At 41.3% G+C, this 20366-nt stretch overlaps 1 protein-coding gene across 1 annotated transcript; it reads right to left on the minus strand.

The window, feature by feature from the left end:
• Positions 1 to 586: 586 nt before the first annotated feature.
• LOC135544705 (interleukin-1 beta-like) lies at positions 587 to 4879 on the minus strand. The gene is made up of 7 exons (XM_064972543.1): positions 4582 to 4879; positions 4433 to 4468; positions 3660 to 3711; positions 2515 to 2737; positions 2056 to 2241; positions 1753 to 1898; positions 587 to 1615 (listed from the first exon to the last, which is right to left on the minus strand). The coding sequence occupies exons 2-7, from the start codon at positions 4462 to 4464 to the stop codon at positions 1403 to 1405; spliced, it is 852 nt and encodes a 283-aa protein (XP_064828615.1). The 5' UTR covers positions 4465 to 4468; positions 4582 to 4879; the 3' UTR covers positions 587 to 1402.
• Positions 4880 to 20366: the final 15487 nt, after the last annotated feature.

A 20366-nucleotide genomic window follows, 5' to 3' on the forward strand; every position in this document is an offset into this window, starting at 1 on the left:
CCAGCATTCAAAAGTGACCAAATCAGCCAGGAAGCATAGTAACTGAGAAGTGGTCTGTGGTCACCACCTGCAGAACCACTCCTTTATTGGGGGTGTCTTGCTAAATGCCTGTAATTTCCACCTGTTGTCTATTCCATTTGCACAACAGCATGTGAATTTATTGTCAATCAGTGTTGCTTCCGAAGTGGGCAGTTTGCTTTCACAGAAGTGTGATTGACTTGGAGTTACATTGTGTTGTTTAAGTGTTCCCTTTATTTTTTTGAGCAGTGTATGTGTGTAATTTCAGTTTTTAAATTTGTTTTAGCGTTGTCATTATGGGGTGTAGATTGATGAGGGGAAAAATAATTGAACCAATTTTAGAACAAGGCGGTAAGGTACCAAATGTGGACCAAAGTCAAGGGGTCTGAATACTTTCCAAATGGATGTAGATATCTTTATCAGAAATAATACATGTCCCTTGACAGAGTGATGCTGAATGCAACAAAGATTCTCACCTTACCCCACTCTCCTTAGGTGGGTGTTGCGAGTTTCAGACCTCATGTTATTGTCTCTGTTCTGCTCTCACATCTCCACAACAACTTCCAAATGCATCGAATAGTCACTTTATTTCCAACATACAGTAAAATACATCATATAACCATTGAAATGTTAAAACATCCAAAGTTTGGACCCATCTACTAATTCCAGGGTTTTTCTGGATTTCTACAATGTAGAATATAGTGAAGACATCGAAAATATGAAATAACATGGAACCATGTCGTAACCAAAGAAAAGTGTTCAACAAATCAAACTTTTGAATGGTTCTGTACATTTTGAAGAATTGAAAAACAACAATATTGGCGCTAAAAGACACTGTGTGTTACATATTAGTTGATGTTAGCTGTTTATGTACAATGTTAGCTTACGAGATAAAAAACAAAATTAATCGTAGTATTAGAAAAGTGATGATTGACTTGTACAGAAAGTAGAAAAAATGAGAACTGCTTAGAAAACTATTAACGATTCTACTCTACTGTAATGTATGAATTTTATACTTAGCACTGTAGCCATAAGATAAAGAATTCAATATGAATTTACTTGTTTTTTTAAATGTAACACTTTGAACATTTACATCTGTGGCTAAAACAATGTCTTCTTGATACTGTTACTATCCTCCAAAGCAATCAGTTCTGGGCCTTCCCCTAAACACACAGTACCATCTGCTGGTCAAGCTCCCTCACTACAACCAAACCACTTTCAATAAACATTGGAAGGAGTTAGTTACCACACAATGTTTGAGAAAAGCAGAGCTCTATCAATTCAACTCCTCTACAATATCAGCCAGTCTATCTTCTCAGATTCACCCCGCACTCGCTCTCTGGTTGTATGTGGTACATACACTAGGGGGACAGATTGTGTGTGTTTAGTGTTTGACCATGAAGTTGATGAGCTTTCTGGCATCCTGTTTCTGACACATCTGTATGGGCTGGCTTGGCTCCAGTGAGGTGCTGATGAACCAGCCAGGGTACATGGCCGACTCGAAGGTGGTCAGGGAGAAGCCAGTGGTATTCTTGTAGAAGAGGAAGCGAACCGTTTTTTCCTGAGGCCCGATGGTTGTTAACTGCTCCTCACAGCGCTGAGAGAGAGAAAGAGAGAAAGCGAGAGAGAGGGGAGGAGAAAAGGATTAGGATGATGTGGTGAGGTAAGTGTGTTTGGGTTTGAGTGAGTACCTGCATGTGACTGAGTAAGAGAGGGAGTAAGTGAGAGACCGACCTCCAACTGTAGGACAGGAGTTGCGCTGTCTGTCTGCTTGGAGCAGGAGAGGTTCCATTGGTCTATCCCTAAGACAACTGGCAGGGCCTGATTGGTGGTGGTGGTGGTGGTGCTGGCATTACTATACTTGGAGAGGTTGAACCTCGCTGAGAATGAGAGAGAGAGAGTTAAAGGGCATCTTCACTATTCTTTGTCATTTTTAACACTCATCTATGATGTTGCCGATTTTGGTAAAGGCTGCCAAAAACAAAGCTTACAGAATGTTTGCAATGTGCTTGCGGTGTCGTTTGGCAGTTAGCCTACCTCTCCGGATGTTGCCTCCCTGGATTGTGACGGCCTTCAGCTCCATGGTTCTGTGGCAGTACACCAGGCTCTTCTGGTGATGGTCACACAGGCTATACTGCTGGGGGCTGCCAATCTGCTCGAAGGTCCCCTTCTCCTTTTTGGGCACCACTCCCATTGGCTCCTGGATCGAGACCATCACACCCTCTACACAGTGGAGGAAGAGGGGGCCAGTGGAGGGGGAAAACAGAAGGGGGGGTAGGGAGAAAGGGTGGAGACACAGGAAAAGGATCGTCAATCAAATTAATTGTTTAGGGAACTGGGCCTAAAATAACTGAAAAGCAGTACAGTATAATCAGAGTATAGAGTCCAGGGTTAAGAGTCAATTTCATTCATATTTTGAGGAAAATGTGGAAATTTAATTTCAGTTTAGTTCCAGAATTGACAAAATGTAAATGAAACAGCACGGCAGCTAGGCACCTTCCACCAGGTTATCCATGATGATGCTGCAGAGCTGCTCGTCGGTGCACTGCGTGTCCAGGGGAGTGTGTGTGGAGTCGGACTTCTGGAAGGGGTTTTTCATCCTATGCAGCGCAATCACCAGGTGAGCCACCTGTCTCATGCCTCCTCGATGCTGCAGGATAACCTCTAAGTCCAGGCTCAGGCCCGCGTGCAGCCCACAGCGCTCCATCTCTGGTCCACTCTACACACATACAAGTAATCAGAATGAGAGTCCATGTAGAAGAAGAAAAATAACTACATTTTTCTTCTTCTGTTGAACAAGCCACCACCACCACAAGTGCACGCAATTTAATATCAAAGAGTACCTTATTGGTCCTCTTTATGTAAAAACACACTCAACCTATGTTGGTGATGCTCCGTCTAAAGTCTTACAACTGATGTACAGTGCCTTGCGAAAGTATTCGGCCCCCTTGAACTTTGCGACCTTTTGCCACATTTCAGGCTTCAAACATAAAGATATAATCAATATAATCAAAAACTGAAAAATTGGCCTTGCAAAAGACTGGGACGGAGATTTGTCTTCCAACAAGACAATGATCCAAAACATAAAGCAAAATCTACAATGGAATGGTTCAAAAATAAACATATCCAGGTGTTAGAATGGCCAAGTCAAAGTCCAGACCTGAATCCAATCGAGAATCTGTGGAAAGAACTGAAAACTGCTGTTCACAAATACCCTCCATCCAACCTCACTGAGCTCAAGCTGTTTTGCAAGAAGGAATGGGGAAAAAATGTCAGTCTCTCGATGTGCAAAACTGATAGAGACATACCCCAAGCGACTTACAGCTGTAATCGCAGCAAAAGGTGGCGCTACAAAGTATTAACTTAAGGGGGCTGAATAATTTTGCACGCCCAATTTTTCAGTTTTTGATTTGTTAAAAAAGTTTGAAATATCCAAAAAATGTCGTTCCACTTCATGATTGTGTCCCACTTGTTGTTGATTCTTCACAAAAAAATACAGTTTTATATCTTTATGTTTGAAGCCTGAAATGTGGCAAAAGGTCGCAAAGTTCAAGGGGGCCGAATACTTTTGCAAGGCACTGTACCCTAATCATTGTGGCGCTTGCCATTCTTCTTTATGCAAGGTTAACAAAACGTCTTACCTTCGCATCAGGCAGGCGGTATTCGGTATCAAACTCCATACTCGAACATGAGCTGCAGAGAAAGTAAAACTAAAGATGTTAGCATAAAATGCCGTCTTCCTATTCAAGCTCAGATAAACATTTTTTTTTGTCTATAGGTGGGTTTAACCATTTCTAAAAACGTTGTAAAAATTACTAGACAAGCTTAGTTTGTGAAAACTGCATGTACACCGGCAAATTGAAAATAGGCAATCTGCCGTTCAAACAATAAAACAGCTGAGGTATGTGGCTGGAGAAATGTAACCACCCTCAAGTTCATAGACCGGGCTACGGATGCAAGGACTGACATGTTATCAACATGACATATTGAACCATGCTTTGAGGCTATACAGTGTTTGTTTGCAAACAATGGCGTAAAACAAGCTATACTTTGGGTTCTGAATCTCGCGAGGCAGTTATATTCTGCAACATTTCATTTAAAAGTCAAAACATGTAGCAAACATCTTCAATTAGGATATTTTACTGTAGGCTATATATATATATATATATATATATATATATATATATATATATATATATATATATATATATATATATATATACCGGAAGGGTAATAAATTGATTTCTAAGGAATACTGTATCAATTGCCGTTCTTACACTGTTTTTTTGTTTTAGTTTATTTATTACCCTTCCGGTAGTTTATTTATTAGGGTAATAAATAAACTAAAACAAAAAAACAGTGTAAGAACGGCAATTGATACAGTATTCCTTAGAAATCAATTCAGACAACCTACCTCGGGAGAGCGTCAGCTAAATCGAAGTCCATGATTCTGAGAGAAAATGAGAACAAAAATCACCGTCATTTGAGATTACTATAAAATACTTGAAATGAATTGTATTGTATATTTTTAAAAAGTAAAGTACGTTTTTCTAAATATATCACCTTAAGAGAGAGTTTATATGCTGGAAGAGTTGTCTGTCGTACTTGAAGTGTGAAACTGGTGTATAACGTGCCAAGACACACGCTTTAAATCGGCGGTTTACGAGAGCATCATGACAAAAAAAATGGATAAATAATAAGTCGTTCTAATTTGTAGATCAGTCAGTCATTCAAAATTTCCCCTATGATACATTGCTGGTTTGATCCTCTCGAACACGGCCAGAAACGACCCGTGTCGAGAACAGGCGAAACTTCCGCTGAACGTGGTCGAAAAAGTAAACGCACTTTCAGAGTTTCATCCTGCCAGGGTTCCGGTTTGGAAGCACGATTTCGACTTTTCGAACAGTCTTACTTCCGTACTGCAGTTTAATTGACGTTCGGCCCAGAAAGACAATTTCCACAGATTGCCACATAAAGATATCAGATTTGAAATCTCCCAAGAAAACACTTTAGTCAAATCCTTTGTGCACTAAACATCCATTGAATTGTACAAATAATTGTCACTTACCACGTTTCCATCTACAGTTTTTAAGGGAGTAAAATCATAGTCCATAAAAATAAATGAATGCAGTCAGATCTTTTTGTGTGAGTAAAATTAATTATGCGAGAAATGGTGGTGTAAACGCCTTTATGCTCAAATATTGATATGATAAACATCATATCTATGTAATCTTGGAGTCCTGTGACAGTGTTGTGTGTGGTCCTCCCGCTATGACTTTGGAAACCATGCAGTTTATTAGGGTAGAGATTGACATTTACATTTTAACAAATGCTCTTATTCAGAGCAATTCGGGTTAAGTGCCTTGCTTACGGGCACATCAACATATTTTCACCTCGCCAGCTAGGAGATTTGAACCAGTGAACTTTTGGTTACTGGCCAAATGCTACCTAGGCCAGTTGAGAACAAGTAATCATTTACAACTGTGACCTGGCCAAGATAAAACAAAGCAGTGCGACAAAAACAACAACACAGAGTTACACATTAACAAACACACAGTCAATAACACAATATAAAAATCTATGTGCAGTTGAAGTCAGAAGTTTACATACACTTAGGTTGGAGTCATTAAAACTAGTTTTTCAACCACTCCACACATTTCTTGTTAACAAACTATAGTTTCGGCAAGTCAGTTAGGACATCTACTTTGTGCATGAAGCAAGTCCTTTTTCCAACAATTGTTTACAGACAGATTATTTCACTTATAATTGACTGTATCACAATTTCAGTGGGTCAGAAGTTTGCATACACTAAGTTGACTGTGCTTTTAAACAGCTTGGAAAATTCCAGAAAATGATGTCATGGCTTTACAAAATTAAACTAAATCAGCCAAGACCTCAGAAAAAAAATTGTTGACCTCCACAAGTCTGGTTCATCCTTGGGAGCAATTTCCAATTGCCTGAAGGTACCACGTTCATCTGTACAAACAATAGTACGCACGTATAAACACCAGGGGACCACGCAGCCTTCATAACGCTCAGGAAGGAGGCGCATTCTGTCTCCTAGAGATGAACGTACTTTGGTGCGAAAAGTGCAAATCAATCCCAGAACATCAGCAAAGGACCTTGTGAAGATGCTGGAGGAAACAGGTATAAAAGTATCAATATCCACAGTAAAACAAGTCCTATATCGACATAACCTGAAAGGCCGCTCAGCAAGGTGGAAGCCACTGCTCCAACACCGCCATAAAAAGCCAGACTACGGTTTGCAACTGCACGTAAGGACAAAGATCGTACATCTCAAGACATCAGTCATGAAGTTAAAGCTTGGTCGCAAATGGGTCTTCCAAATGGACAATGACCCCAAGCATACTTCCAAAGTTGTGGTGAAATGGCTTAAGGACAACAAAGTGGGAATCACAAAGCCCTGATCTCAATCCTATAGAAAATGTGTAGGCAGAACTGAAAAGGCGTGTGCGAGCAAGGAGGCCTACAAACCTGACTCAGTTACACCAACTCTGTCAGGAGGAATGGGCCAAAATTCACCAAGCCTATTGTGGGAAGCTTGTGGAAGGCTACCCGAAACGTTTGACCCAAGTTAAACAATTTGAAGGCAATGCTAACAAATAGTAATTGAGTGTATGTCAACTTCTGACCCACTCGGAATGAGATGAAAGTAATTGAAATAAATCATTCTCTACTATTATTCTGACATTTCACATTCTTAACATAAAGTGGTGATCCTAACTGACCTAAGACAGGGAATTTTTACTCTGATTAAATGTCAGCAATTGTCAAAAATTGAGTTTAAATGTATTTGGCTAAGGTGTATGTAAACTTCCAATTTCAACTGTACAGTGTGTGCAAATGAAGAAGAGTAGGGAGGTAGGCAATAGAGATGACATCATTACAATTTAGCATTAACATTGGAGTGATAGATGTGCAGATGATGATGTGCAAGTAGAGATACTGGGGTGCAAAAGAGCAAGAGGGTGAGTAATAATATGGGGATGAGGTAGTTGAGTGGGCTATTTACAGATTGGCTGTGTACAGGTACAGTGATCAGTAAGCTGCTCTGCTGATGCTGAAAATTAGAGAGGGGGATATAAGACACCAGCTTCAGTGATTCTTTTGCAATTCGTTCCAGTCATTGGCAGAAGAAAACTGGAAGGAAGGGCGGCCAAAGGAAGTGTTGGCTCTGGGGATGACCAGTGAAATATACCTGCTGTAGCGTGCTACGGGTGCATGTTACTATGGTGACCAGTGAGTTCAGATAAGGCGGGGCTTACCGAGCAAAGACTTATAGATGACCTGGAGCCACTGAGTTTGGCGACGAATATGTAGTGAGGGCCAGCCAACGAGAGCATACAGGTCGCAGTGGTGGGTAGTATATGGGGCTTTGGTGACAAAATGGATGGCACTGTGATAGACTGCATCCAGTTTGTTGAGTTGAGTAGAGTGTTGAGGCTATTTTCTAAATGACATCGCCGAAGTCAAGGATCGGTAAGATAGTCAGTTTTATGAGGGCATGTTTGGCAGCATGAGTGAAGGAGGCGTTGTTGCGAAATAGGAAGCCGATTCTAGATTTAATTTTGGATTGGAGGTGCTTAATGTGGAGTCTGGAAGGAGAGTTTACAGTCTAAACAATCATTTGGGAAGCCACGGCTATTGAGTCTGCCAATAAGAATGCAGTGATTGAAGTCAAAAGCCTTGGCCAGGTCGATGAAGACGGCTGCACAGTACTGTCTTTTATCGATGGCGGTTTGGGATCTTGAGCGTGGCTGAGGTGCACCTATGACCAACCAGATTGCTTAGTGGAGAAGGTACGGTGGGATTCTAAATGGTCGGTGATCTGTTTGTTAACTTGGCTTTAGAAAATTTTAGAAAAGGCAGGGCAGGATGGATATAGGTCTATGACAGCTTGGGTCAAGAGTGTCTCCTCCTTTGAAGAGGGGGATGACGCAGCAGCTTTCCAATCTTTGGAGATCTCAGACGATACAAAAGAGAGGTTGAATAGGCTAATAATAGGGGTTGCAACAATTTTGGCAGATAACTTTAGAAAGAGACGGTCCAGATTGTCTAGCCCAGCTGATTTGTAGGGATCCAGACTTTGCATCTCTTTCAGAACATCAGTTATCTGGATTTGGGTGAAGCAGATGCAGGGGCGGCTTGCAAAAGTTGTTACAGAGCTGTTGGCCGGGGTAGGGATAGCCAGGTAGAAAGCATGACCAGCCGTAGAAAAATGCTTCTTGAAATTCTCGATTATCATAGATTTATCGGTGGTGACAGTGTTTCCTAGCCTCAGTGCAGTGGGCAGCTGGTAGGAGGTACTCTCATTCTCCATTGACTTTGCAGTGTCCCAAAACGTTTTGGAATTAGTGCTACAGGAAACAAATTTATGTTTGAAAAAGCCTTAGGCTGGCTTAACTGACTGAGTATTGGTTGGTGATTTCCCTGGAAAGTTGCATATCGTGGGGGCTATTCGATGCTAATGCAGAACGCCACGGGATGTTTTTGTGCTGGTCAAGGGCAGTCAAGTCTGGGGTGATTCAAGGGCTATATCTGTTCTTAGTTCTACATGTTTTGAATGGGGCATGCTTATTTAAGATGGTGAGGAAAGAACTTTTGAAGAGCAACCAAGCATCCTCTACTGATGGGATGAGTGATCATAGCGTCCAGTGGGTAACTAGGTGAGCTGGAGACACGGCGAATCAGACAGCTAGCAGGCAGGGGCTAGTATGGGCCTCAGGGGGCTGTCACAACAGGAGAGCCTGTTGAAAACCCCTTGAACGGCTACGTCAACAGACCAGTCGTGATAGATTGGTGGGGCTCCGTGTCGGCAGCAAAGGGTCCAAGCCATTTGGCAAAAGAGGTATTGAAGCCCAGGAATTGTCTGATGGATCTCTTCGGCTATAGTATAAAAAAATAGCATATTTAACCAGGTAGGCTAGTTGAGAACACGTTCTCATTTACAACTGTGACCTGGCCAAGATAAAGCATAGCAGTGTGAACAGACAGCAACACAGAGTTACACATGGAGTTAACAATAAACAAGTCAATAACACAGTAGAATCTTTTTTTTAAATAAATAAAAAATAGTCTATATACATTGTGTGCAAAAGGCATGAGGAGGTAGGCGAATAATTACAATTTTGCAGATTAACACTGGAGTGATAAATGGTCAGATGGTCATGTGCAGGTAAAGATACTGGTGTGCAAAAGAGCAGAAAAGTAAATAAATAAAAACAGTATGGGGATGAGGTAGGTAAATTGGGTGGGCTATTTACCGATGGACTATGTACAGCTGCAGCGATCGGTTAGCTGCTCAGATAGCAGATGTTTAAAGTTGGTGAGGGAGATAAAAGTCTCCAACTTCAACGATTTTTGCAATTTGTTCCAGTCACAGGCAGCAGAGAACTGGAAGGAAAGGCGGCCAAATGAGGTGTTGGCTTTAGGGATGATCAGTGAGATACATCTGCTGGAGGGCGTGCTACGGGTGGGTGTTGCCATTGTGACCAGTGAACTGAGATAAGGCGGAGCTTTACCTAGCATGGAGTTGCAGATGACCTGGAGCCAGTGGGTCTGGCGACGAATATGTAGCGAGGGCCAGCCGACTGGAGCATACAGGTCGCAGTGGTGGGTGGTATAAGGTGCGTTAGTAACAAAGAGGATGGCACTGTGATAAACTGCATCCAGTTTGCTGAGTAGAGTATTGGAAGCCATCTTGTAGATGACATCGCCGAAGTCGAGGATCGGTAAGATAGTCAGTTTTACTAGGGTAAGTTTGGCGGCGTGAGTGAAGGAGGCTTCGTTGCGAAATAGAAAGCCAATTCTAGATTTGATTTTGGATTGGAGATGTTTGATATGAGTCTAGAAGGAGAGTTTAGTCTAGCCAGACATCTAGGTACTTATAGATGTCCACATATTCTAGGTCGTAACCATCCAGAAATGTACAGAGGTCGGAACCTATACAGAAATGGTTTGTTGATGATCGGTGTGGAAGAACTTGACTGGCCTGCACAGTGCCCTGACCTCAACCCCATCGAACACCTTTGGGGTGTATTTGAACGCAGACTGCGAGCCAGGCCTAATCGCTCAACATCAGTGTCCAACCTCACAAATGCTCTTGTGGCTGAATGGAAGCAAATCCCCGCAGCAACGTTGCAACATCAGGTGAAAAGCCTTCCCAGAAGAGTGGAGGCTGTTTTATCAGCAGAGGGGGACCAACTCCATTTTAATCATTTTGGAATGAGATGTTTGACGAGCAGGTTTTTCACACAAGTTCTTGAAGTGTTCCGGATTGACTGACATTCATGTCTTAAAGTAATGATGGACTGTCGTTTCTCTTTGCTTATTTGAGCTGTTCTTACCATAATATGGACTTTTTGTCTTTTACCAAATAGGGATATCTTCTGTATACCTTGTCACAACACAACTGACTGGCTCAAACGCATTAACCTCTTGAAGCTAGGGGGCACTAACGTTCCCAAAGTAAACGGCCTATTTCTCAGGACCAGATGCTAGAATATGCATATAATTGACAGATTAGGATAGAAAACACACTAAAGTTTCCAAAACGGTCAAAATATTGTCTGTGAGTATAACAGAACTGATATTGCAGGCGAAACCCCGAGGAAAATCAAATCAGGAAGTGCCTCTTATTTTGTAACCCTTCTGTTCCTATGCATGTCTATCCTCCATTTAAAGGGATATCAACCAGATTCCTTTTTCTCTGTCTTCCTTAAGGTGTCAACAGTCTTTAGACATAGTTTCAGGCTTTTATTTTGAAAAATGAGCGTGAAAGATCACATTGCATAAGTGGATAGTTGGGGGCTCTCAGAGTGAGTTTTTGCACTACAGAGTAAAGCCTCCATTGTTCCTCCCGCTGTTATTGAAATACCTACACACTCGGTTGATATATTATCGAATATATATTTTAGAAACTACCTGAGGAATAATTATAAAAAACATTTGACATGTTTCTGTGGACATTATGAAGACTATTTGGGATTTCCGTCTGCGTTGTCGTGACTGCTCTTTCCTGTGGATTTCTGAACATAACGCGACAAACAAACATCAGTATTTTGGGTATAAAAATGTTCTTTATGGAACAAAATGAACATTTGTTGTGTAACTGGGAGTCTCATGAGTGAAAACATCCGAAGATCATCAAAGGTAAACGGTTAATTTGATTGCTTTTCTGATTTTCGTGACCTGATGCTAAGTGTACATAATGCTGTTAGGCTATTGATAAACTTACACAAACGCTTGGATTGCTTTCGCTGTAAAGCATAATTTCTAAATCTGAGACGACAGGTGGATTAACAAAAGGCTGAGCTGTGTTTTGCAAGATTGCACTTGTGATTTCATGAATATGAATATTTTTTAGTAATATTATTTGACTGTTGCGCTCTGCTATTCAGCGGTTGCTGACGAAAATGATCCCGTGACAGGGATGGGTAGCGTCAAGAAGTTAAGGAAAGAAATTCCACAAATTAACTTTTAACAAGGCACACCTGTTAATTGAAATGCATTGCAGGTGACTACCTCATGACGCTGGTTGAGAGAATGCCAAGAGTGTGCAAAGCTGTCATCAAGGCAAAGGGTGGCTACTGTGAAGAATCTCAATATAAAATATATTTTGATTTGTTTAACACTTTTTTGGTTACTAGATGATTCCATATGTGTTATTTCATAGTTTTGATGTCTTTACTATTGTTCCACAATGTAGAAAATAGTAAAAATAAACAAAACCCTGGAATGAGTAGGTGTATCCAAACTTTTGACTGGTCTGTACTTTTGGTCATCTCGTGTATGTGACCTAAGAAACAAGGTTCATAAAATCAATAACTTGCTAGTAACAGATGACATTAATTTTCGGACTATCTCCGAAACTCACTTAAAGAATACCTTTGATGATACAGTAGTAGCAATTACTAATAAGCATGCACCCTAGTGGTTAGAGCATTGGGCTAGTAACTGAAAGTTTGCAAGTTTGAATCCCCGAGCTGACAAGGTACAAATCTGTCATTCTGCACCTGAACAAGGTAGTTAACCCACTGTTCCTAGGCTGTCATTGAAAATAAGAATTTGTTCTTAACTGACTTGCCTAGTTAAATAAAGGTAAAAAAATAAAAAATAAAATACATGGTTATAACATCTACAGAAAAGACAGAAATGCCAATGGTGGGGGCGGTGTTGCGGCCTATATACAGAGCCACATTCCTGTAAAGCTTATAGAGGATCTCATGTCAAAACTGTTAAAGTAATATGGCTACAGGTTCATTTGAAGGGGCTGTCCAATCAAGACAAATCTTCAAACTGTAACCAGTGCCTGCAACCTGGTTCAGCTTATCAGTCAACCTACAGCACAGGAATGAAATCATCAACATGTATTGATCACATCTTTACTAATGCTGCAGAAATCTGCTTTAAAGCAGTTTCTATATCCGCCGTATGCAGTGATCACAATATAGTATAGTATATAGTATAATATCATATCTAGGAAAACCAAAGTTCCAAAAGCTAGGCCTAATATAGTGTATTAGAGGACACACAAAATGATTTGTTATGATTCCTAAGTTGATGATGTAAAGAATATTTGCTGGTGTGTAATGAGGAGCAACCAGATGCTGCACTTGACATATTTATAAAATGTCTTATTCGAGTTACTAATAAGCATGCACCCATTAAGAAAATGAAAACGATTAAATCCCTGTAGATTGATGAGGAATTGAAATAATTGCATGGTTGAGAGGGACGAGGCAAAAGGAATGGCAAATCAGTCTGGCTGCACAACCAACTGGAAAACGTACTGCAAGTTGAGAAACCATGTGACTAAACTGAATAAAAAGATTTAGAAAATATACTATGAAACATATATAAATTATATAAATGATTATAAAAAGCTTTGGAGCACTTTGATCATGTAGTGTACTTTAGTGCCTTGTTGCAAACAGGATGCAATATTTTCATTCTGTACAGGCTTCCTTCTTTTCACACTGTCAATTAGGTTAGTATTGTGGAGCAACTACAGTGTTGATGATCCATCCTACGGTTTCTCCTATCACAGCCATTAAACTCTGTAACTGTTTAAATGTCACCATTGATCTCATGGTGAAATCCCTGATTGATTTCCTTCCTCTCCGGCAACTGAGTTAGGAAGAACACCTTAGTAGTGACTGGGTGTATTGATCCTGAAATCCTCCATGAATGATCTCCTTTTGAGAACGACTGAGGCAGAGTTGCGCATTAGCACAGTTGAAGATACCATCGCTAGACATGACCAGGTCTTGACACAACTGCAAAAGGACAATGCCTACCTCAAAAACAAAGTAGATCAGATGGAAAACCAGAGTAGACGTAGTAATATCCGTGTGGTGGGATTGAATGAGGACAGCGAGGGCCGTGACCCGGTCCGTTTCTTCACTCAATGGATCCCGGAGGTCCTAGGCATAATCAACTTCACCAAACCGCTGGAAATCGAACGCGCCCACAGATCATCAGCGCCGAAACCCCGGCCAGATGAGCCCCCACGAGCCGTCCTGATCAGGTTCCTCCGTTTCCAAGACAGAGAGAAGATACTGCAACTCGCAAGAGCCAAAGGGGACATCACCATCGATGGAAAGAGGGTCAGCCTTTTCCCAGATATGAGCGCGGATCTCGCCAGACATCGCAAGCAGTTCAGACCTGCCGCCAAAGCACTGAAGGAGAAGAACATCACCGGCTACCTCATCCACCCTGCGTGGATGAAAGTTCAGTACAAAGGCCGAAGCCATCTCTTCAACACACCGGGAGAAGTGCACACTTTTCTCAAAGAACTGAGCAACGTCTGAGCCAGGACGGTCTCTCTGGGGGATAAAACGCAGTTCGTTTGTTTTCTCTTATCCGGACTGAACTGCTGGTATCTCCCGGTCACTTTAATTGATTTGTACATTTTCAACTAACCGTATCTTCCCGGGGTGAGTTCTATTACATTTACAGGAGAGTATATTTTGGTTTAGTCCATATCTACTGGGCGAAGCAATAAGTGGGCTTAGGCCCACTGCTTTCCCCCTCTTTTATGTTCATCTTTCGTAAAGAGACTCAAGCATCCCTTACCGTGGGCAGTAAATATTCAGCCATAAATATCTATTCACAACGTTTGTTTTCAACTTAGAGAGCTCGCAGGTTTTAGTTTACGCCAAGGTTTAGCTAGTAAGAGCAAGATGGAAAGCGAGCAGCAACGTATCTCTACAAGTGTATTCATGTTTGATTGTTGGGATTGTTGTTCCAGTCTGACAATCGGGGTGGGTGTGATTTTTATTATTTTTTTCTTCCTTTTTTCTATGTTTATTGTTTCCTTCCTAAAGAGACACATAGGTCACTTTTGTGCTCAAACCAAAGTTGAAACATTTCCTAATTATCTGCATATGATAGATTTCTATTCAGTTACATATTTGAAACCCAACCTATGCTTAACCCACTAAAATATGTCACATTCAACGTAAAAGGTCTTAACAGCCCGATTAAAAGGAAAAGAGTCTATACATACCTTAAGAAATTAAAGGCTGACATTGTGTTTTTACAAGAAACACATCTTACAGCCAGTGAACACAAGAAATTGAAGAGGGAATGGGTAGGACACGTTTTTGCATCCTCTTTTAACTCCAAAGCAAGATGAACTGCAATTTTGACAAGTAGACACATCCCCTTCTGCGTCAACAACACCATCTCTGATCCCTCTGGCAGGTTTGTTTTGGTGCAGGGGCATATGTTTTCAGAGTCTTGGACCCTATTGAATATTTATGCTCCTAACTTCGATGACCATATGTTTATTCAGAATGTCTTCCTTCAGGTTGCTCAAGCACCACCAGGATGGCTACTGGTTGGAGGAGATTTTATTTTTTGCTTAGATACAGTTCTTGATAGGTCTTCTGATAAACCCTCACTTCTTACCAAAGCCGGCAAGCTCACCATGTCATTCATGAAAGATCTCAATTTACTAGACATCTGGAGACAGTTGCACCCACATGATAGGGACTACTCTTTTTATTCACACCCACACAAGACACACACACGCATAGATAACTTTTTACTTTCGACACAACTGTTTCATAGAGTGTTAGATGTCGAGTATCTCCCCAGATTGCTTAGTGACCATTCTCCTCTGGTATTATCAATCTCCATTCCTACCAAGGTAAATGGAGCATATAGATGGAGACTAAATCCTACACTTCTAAAGCAACCTGAATTTTGTGCATTCATCAAAGAGCAGATCAATATTTTTACTTTGACAAACAAACCCTCTGCTCCTGACAGCTTCATTCTTTGGGACACATTGAAGGCCTATCTGAGGGGACAGATTATTTCCGATACTAAAGGGCTGAAGAGAAAACACGGTGTGGAACTGATTGCCCTTGAATCTGAAATCTCCGAGCTAGAGAAAACCTACCAAAGAGGCCCGACTAAGGATCTATACAGGCTTTTGGTAAATAAAAAACTTAAGTATAATATTCTGAACACATATCAAGCTGAGAGGGCCATCACTAAATCAAAACAGCGTTATTATGAGCTTGGAGAGAAAGCTCACAAAGTATTGGCATGGCAACTGAAAGCAGAGGAAAGTAAGAGGACAATTAATGCCATAGAAACTCTTACTGATGAGATATCCTTCGACCCTACTGAAATTAATAATACTTTTAAGAAATACTATGACGACCTCTACACTTCCCAATCAACCGATGATCTATCAGAGATTGACTCCTTTCTCTCCTCTCTCAACCTCCCATGCCTGTCAGGGGAAGACAGCGAGCGCCTGAGTGAACACTTCTCAGTTCCTGAATTGTTGGAGGCCATTAAATCCCTACCTTCTAATAAATCTCCTGGGGAGGATGGCTTCCCTCCAGAGTTCTATAAAGAATTTAGGGAGCTGTTGGTCCCCTACCTTATGGAGGTACTTAAAAAAGCCAGAGAAGACAACTGCTTTCCAGAGTCCTTCTCTCAAGCAGTGATTACTGTAATCCACAAGAAAGGGAAAAACCCACTGAAGTGCGCCTCCTATAGACCAATCTCTCTCCTTAACACAGATTGTAAACTGGCCACCAAGATGCTATCTAAGAGACTGGAGTCATGTCTTCCCCTGTTGGTCAACCCAGATCAGACTGGCTTCATAATTAATAGATTTTCCTCCAACAATCTCAGAAGGTTCTTTGATATAATTCACCTTGCTAACAAAAACAAAATACCTAGTGTCACAGTCTCCCTCGACGCTGAAAAGGCCTTTGATAGGGTTGAATGGCCATACCTCTTTCGCGTCTTGGAAAAGTTCGGTTTAGGTACCGTGTTTGTAAATTTGATAAAATCACACTACAAATCTCCTAAAGCTAGGATTGCTACCAATGGGATTACTTCCTCCTCTTTCCCTCTTTATAGGGGGAACAGACAAGGTTGCCCAATTAGCCCCCACCTCTTTGCCCTCGCCATCGAACCGTTGGCTGAGGCTATTAGAACGTGCCCTGACATACATGGTTTTGAGGTGGGCCCCCATCCCCATAAATTATCACTCTTTGCGGACGACCTTGTCTTATTTCTAACAAACCCAGAACACTCCCTCTCTCACTTGCAGATCCTACTACAGTGTTATAGTTCTTTCTCTGGATATAAGGTCAATCTTGATAAAAGCGAAATCTTACCGTTGTCTCTCTTTGACCATCATACCATCAAGCACAAGTTTCCTTTCAGATGGTCGCCTATGGGCTTCACATATTTGGGCATAATGGTGGATGGTAATCTGAACAACCTCTATAAACTCAATCTGGCCAGTTTGTTGCAAAAGGTGGAGGTTGACCTTTGTAAATGGATGGACTTACCTCTCACTCTACTGGGTAGAATCAATGTAATTAAAATGAATGTCCTGCCCAGGTTTCTATATCTGTTTCAATCTCTCCCTATCCCTGTTCCCGTAGCATTTTTTTCCTCTCTCGACAAACTGACCAGACCGTTTATCTGGCACAGCAAAACCCCTAGGGTTGGCCTGGATAAACTGACCCTTGATTACAGTCAAGGGGGCTTAAACCTCCCCAATTTTAGAATGTACTACTGGGCTGCACAGTCTAGGTTTCTGGCTCAGAGGTTTGACAAGGGTCCCTCTCCCTCATGGTTGAACATTGAAAAGCTTGAGGTAAATGATGATACTGGGGCAGATTTGTTTTACAAATGGGACAGAAAATCTATAAAAACCATCACAGACAACCCTTTAATCATACATTCTGTCCTGGCATGGTGCAAACTGCATGAGCTGTTCGGACGAGGGGGCTTCCTTTCCCCTAAAACCCCTTTATGGAACAATAGATTGATCCCTATGTTTTTCCAGAATAGTAACTTTAGACCATGGTCTGATAAGGGGATCACTCTTCTGGAACATTGTTACGAGGAGGGAGTTCTTCTGTCTTTTGATCAGCTGAAACAGAAATACCACTTGCCTAACAGGGACTTCTTTAGCTACCTACATCTTCGAAACTTTATTAGGGTGACTCAAGGGACAATGGAACCTACCTAAGATGTCACCTATTGAACAACTCTGCCACGCAGACCAACCACTGTTCAAGACCATTTCCCGTGTTTACAATGCTCTTATGTCAGGACTAACACTGCCTGGGCTAGATAAACCCCGACTTAGATGGGGAAAAGATCTGGGTATTGATCTTGATGAGGATCTATGGAGTGACCTATGCAGGGATGGGGTTACATCCACATTGAACTCCAGATACAGACTGATCCAGTTTAATTTCCTCCATCAGCTCTATATCACCCCATCTAGACTGCACAAGTTCAACCCAGATATCTCCTCCCTATGTTTTAGATGTGGCTCAGATGAAGGAACATCCCTCCATTCCACTTGGCAGTGTTCAAAACTACACGGTTTCCTCAATTCACGGGGTTGCATTCCCTTTCGACCCGGAGCCATACTATAAAGCTAACAGAAATATTGCTAGCGATTGCCAAGAAATGTATTGCCTTGAAATGGAAATTGGATTCCTCCCTGCCAGTCGCAATGTGGCTTTCGGAAGTTAATAGTTGTATCCCTTTGGAGAAAATCACTTACCGCTTGAGGAATAAGTTAAAGACATTTTATAGAATTTGGCAACCTTTTATTGACTATATGGAGAATCTCCCCACACATCTCATTGATTGAATCTATATATAATCCTCACATAATGTTTCACACGTAATGTATGATATGTAGCCTACGGCAGGTGATCCAATGTCTCGTTATTTTGTTATTTTTTTTAAATTTTATTTTATTTATTTATTTATTTATTATTGTATGTTTGTTTATATAATTATAATTTATTTTTGTTACGTTCGTCTGTTACTATCACTTGGTCCTATCGTTGTCTAATATCTTTTCACTTTTGTTTTGAATGTTCTTAATTGGAAAATGCAAAAAAAAAAATGCATAGTAGAGATATGAGGGGAATTAAGAAACTTGAGGTTAAAATGCATAGTAGAGATATGAGGGGAATTAAGAAACTTGAGATTAAAATGCATAGTAGAGATATGAGGGGAATTAAGAAACTTGAGGTTAAAATGCATAGTAGAGATATGAGAGGAATTAAGAAACTTGAGATTAAAATGCATAGTAGAGATATGAGAGGAATTCAGAAACTTGAGGTTAAAATGCATAGTAGAGATATGAGAGGAATTCAGAAACTTGAGGTTAAAATGCATAGTAGAGATATGAGAGGAATTCAGAAACTTGAGATTAAAATGCATAGTAGAGATATGAGGGGAATTAAGAAACTTGAGATTAAAATGCATAGTAGAGATATGAGAGGAATTCAGATGGCAAAAGAAAAAGGGGAAATACCGGTTCAGCTGCTTTCTGATTCAATAATGAGAGAGAGAGAGAGTGTGTGTGTGTGTGTGTGTGTGTGTGTGTGTGTGTGTGTGTGTGTGTGTGTGTGTGTGTGTGTGTGTGTGTGTGTGCTTCTCGCTAATGTCACTGTATGGGTTATCGTTGGCAGGATGTTAGGGGGCGGTTTGGGGAGCTCGGGGCGAGTAAAGAAATTACACAGAAAATTGTGGTGAGAAGAAGAAAACTAAGTAAAAGTACCCACATGTAAACAACGCAGAATGATTCTCAATCGTGTGGTTTAGAAGCCATACCATTGCAGTATGGCCAAGGTCAGGACTTTCCAACCCTGTTGCTGTAGAGCTACCTTCCGGTAAGTTTTTGCTAAAACCCTAACCTAAGTGCACCTAATTCTAATAATTATCTGGTTGATAAATTGAATCAGGTAAGTTAGAACTGAGGTTGGATCAAAACCTACAGGAGGGTAGATGTTCAGGAACAGGGTAACAGCGCCCTGGCCTAAATAAACACACACATGCAAGTACAGTTGAAGTTGGAAGTTTACATACACCTAGGTCGGAGTCATTAAAACTCGTTTTTCAACCACTCCACAATTTATTTTATTTTTTAAAATTGTACTTTTTCTCCCCAATTTCGTGGTATCCAATTGTTTTTCGTAGCTACTATCTTGTCTCATCGCTACAACTCCCATATGGGCTCGGGAGAGACGAAGGTTGAAAGTCATGCGTCCTCCGATACACAACCCAACCAAGCCGCACTGCTTCTTAACACAGCGCGCATCGAACCTGACAGCCAGCCACACCAATGTGCCGGAGCACCTGGTGCGCGATGAGACAAGGATATCCTTATCCTATATCGACATAACCTGAAAAGCCACTCAGCAAGGAAGAAGCCACTGCTCCAAAACCGCCTTTAAAAAGCCAGACAATGGTTTGCAACTGCACATGGGGACAAAGATCGTACTTTTTGGAGAAATGTCCTCTGGTCTGATGAAGCAAAAACAGAACTGTTTGGCCATAATGACCATCTTTATGTTTGGAGGAAAAAGGGGGAGGCTTGCAAGCCGAAGAACACCATCCCAACTGTGAAGCATGGGGGTGGCAGCATCATGTTGTGGGGGTGCTTTGCTGCAGGAGGGTCTGGTGCACTTCACAAAATAGATGGCATCATGAGGAGGGAACATTATGTGGATATATTGAAGCAACATCTCAAGACATCAGTCAGGAAGTTAATACTTGGTCACAAATGGGTCTTCCAAATGGACAATGACCACAATCGTACTTCCAATGTTGTTGCAAAATGACTTAAGGACAACAAAGTCAAGGTATTGGAGTGGCCGTCACAAAGCCCTGACCTCAATCCTATAGAAAATGTGTGGGCAGAACTGAAAAAGTGTGTGTGAGCAAGGAGGCCTACAAACCTGACTCAGTTACACCAGCTCTGTCAGGAGGAATGGGCCAAAATTCACCCAACTTATTGTGGGAAGCTTGTAGAA

Source organism: Oncorhynchus masou, chromosome 8 (assembly GCF_036934945.1).
Source record: "Oncorhynchus masou masou isolate Uvic2021 chromosome 8, UVic_Omas_1.1, whole genome shotgun sequence".
NCBI classification, from domain to species: Eukaryota; Metazoa; Chordata; class Actinopteri; order Salmoniformes; family Salmonidae; genus Oncorhynchus; species Oncorhynchus masou.

What these genes read in the sequence shown, in the direction of transcription:
- LOC135544705 (XM_064972543.1), bottom strand. Translation starts at nt 4,464, where the DNA reads ATGGACTTCGATTTAGCTGACGCTCTCCCGAG. An exon ending in CATGGATAACCTGGTGGAAG is followed by an intron (nt 2,242 to 2,514) that starts GTGCCTAGCTGC and finishes TCCACTGTGTAG; the next exon opens with AGGGTGTGATGGTCTCGATC. An exon ending in CTCCTGTCCTACAGTTGGAG is followed by an intron (nt 1,616 to 1,752) that starts GTCGGTCTCTCA and finishes TCTCTCTCTCAG; the next exon opens with CGCTGTGAGGAGCAGTTAAC.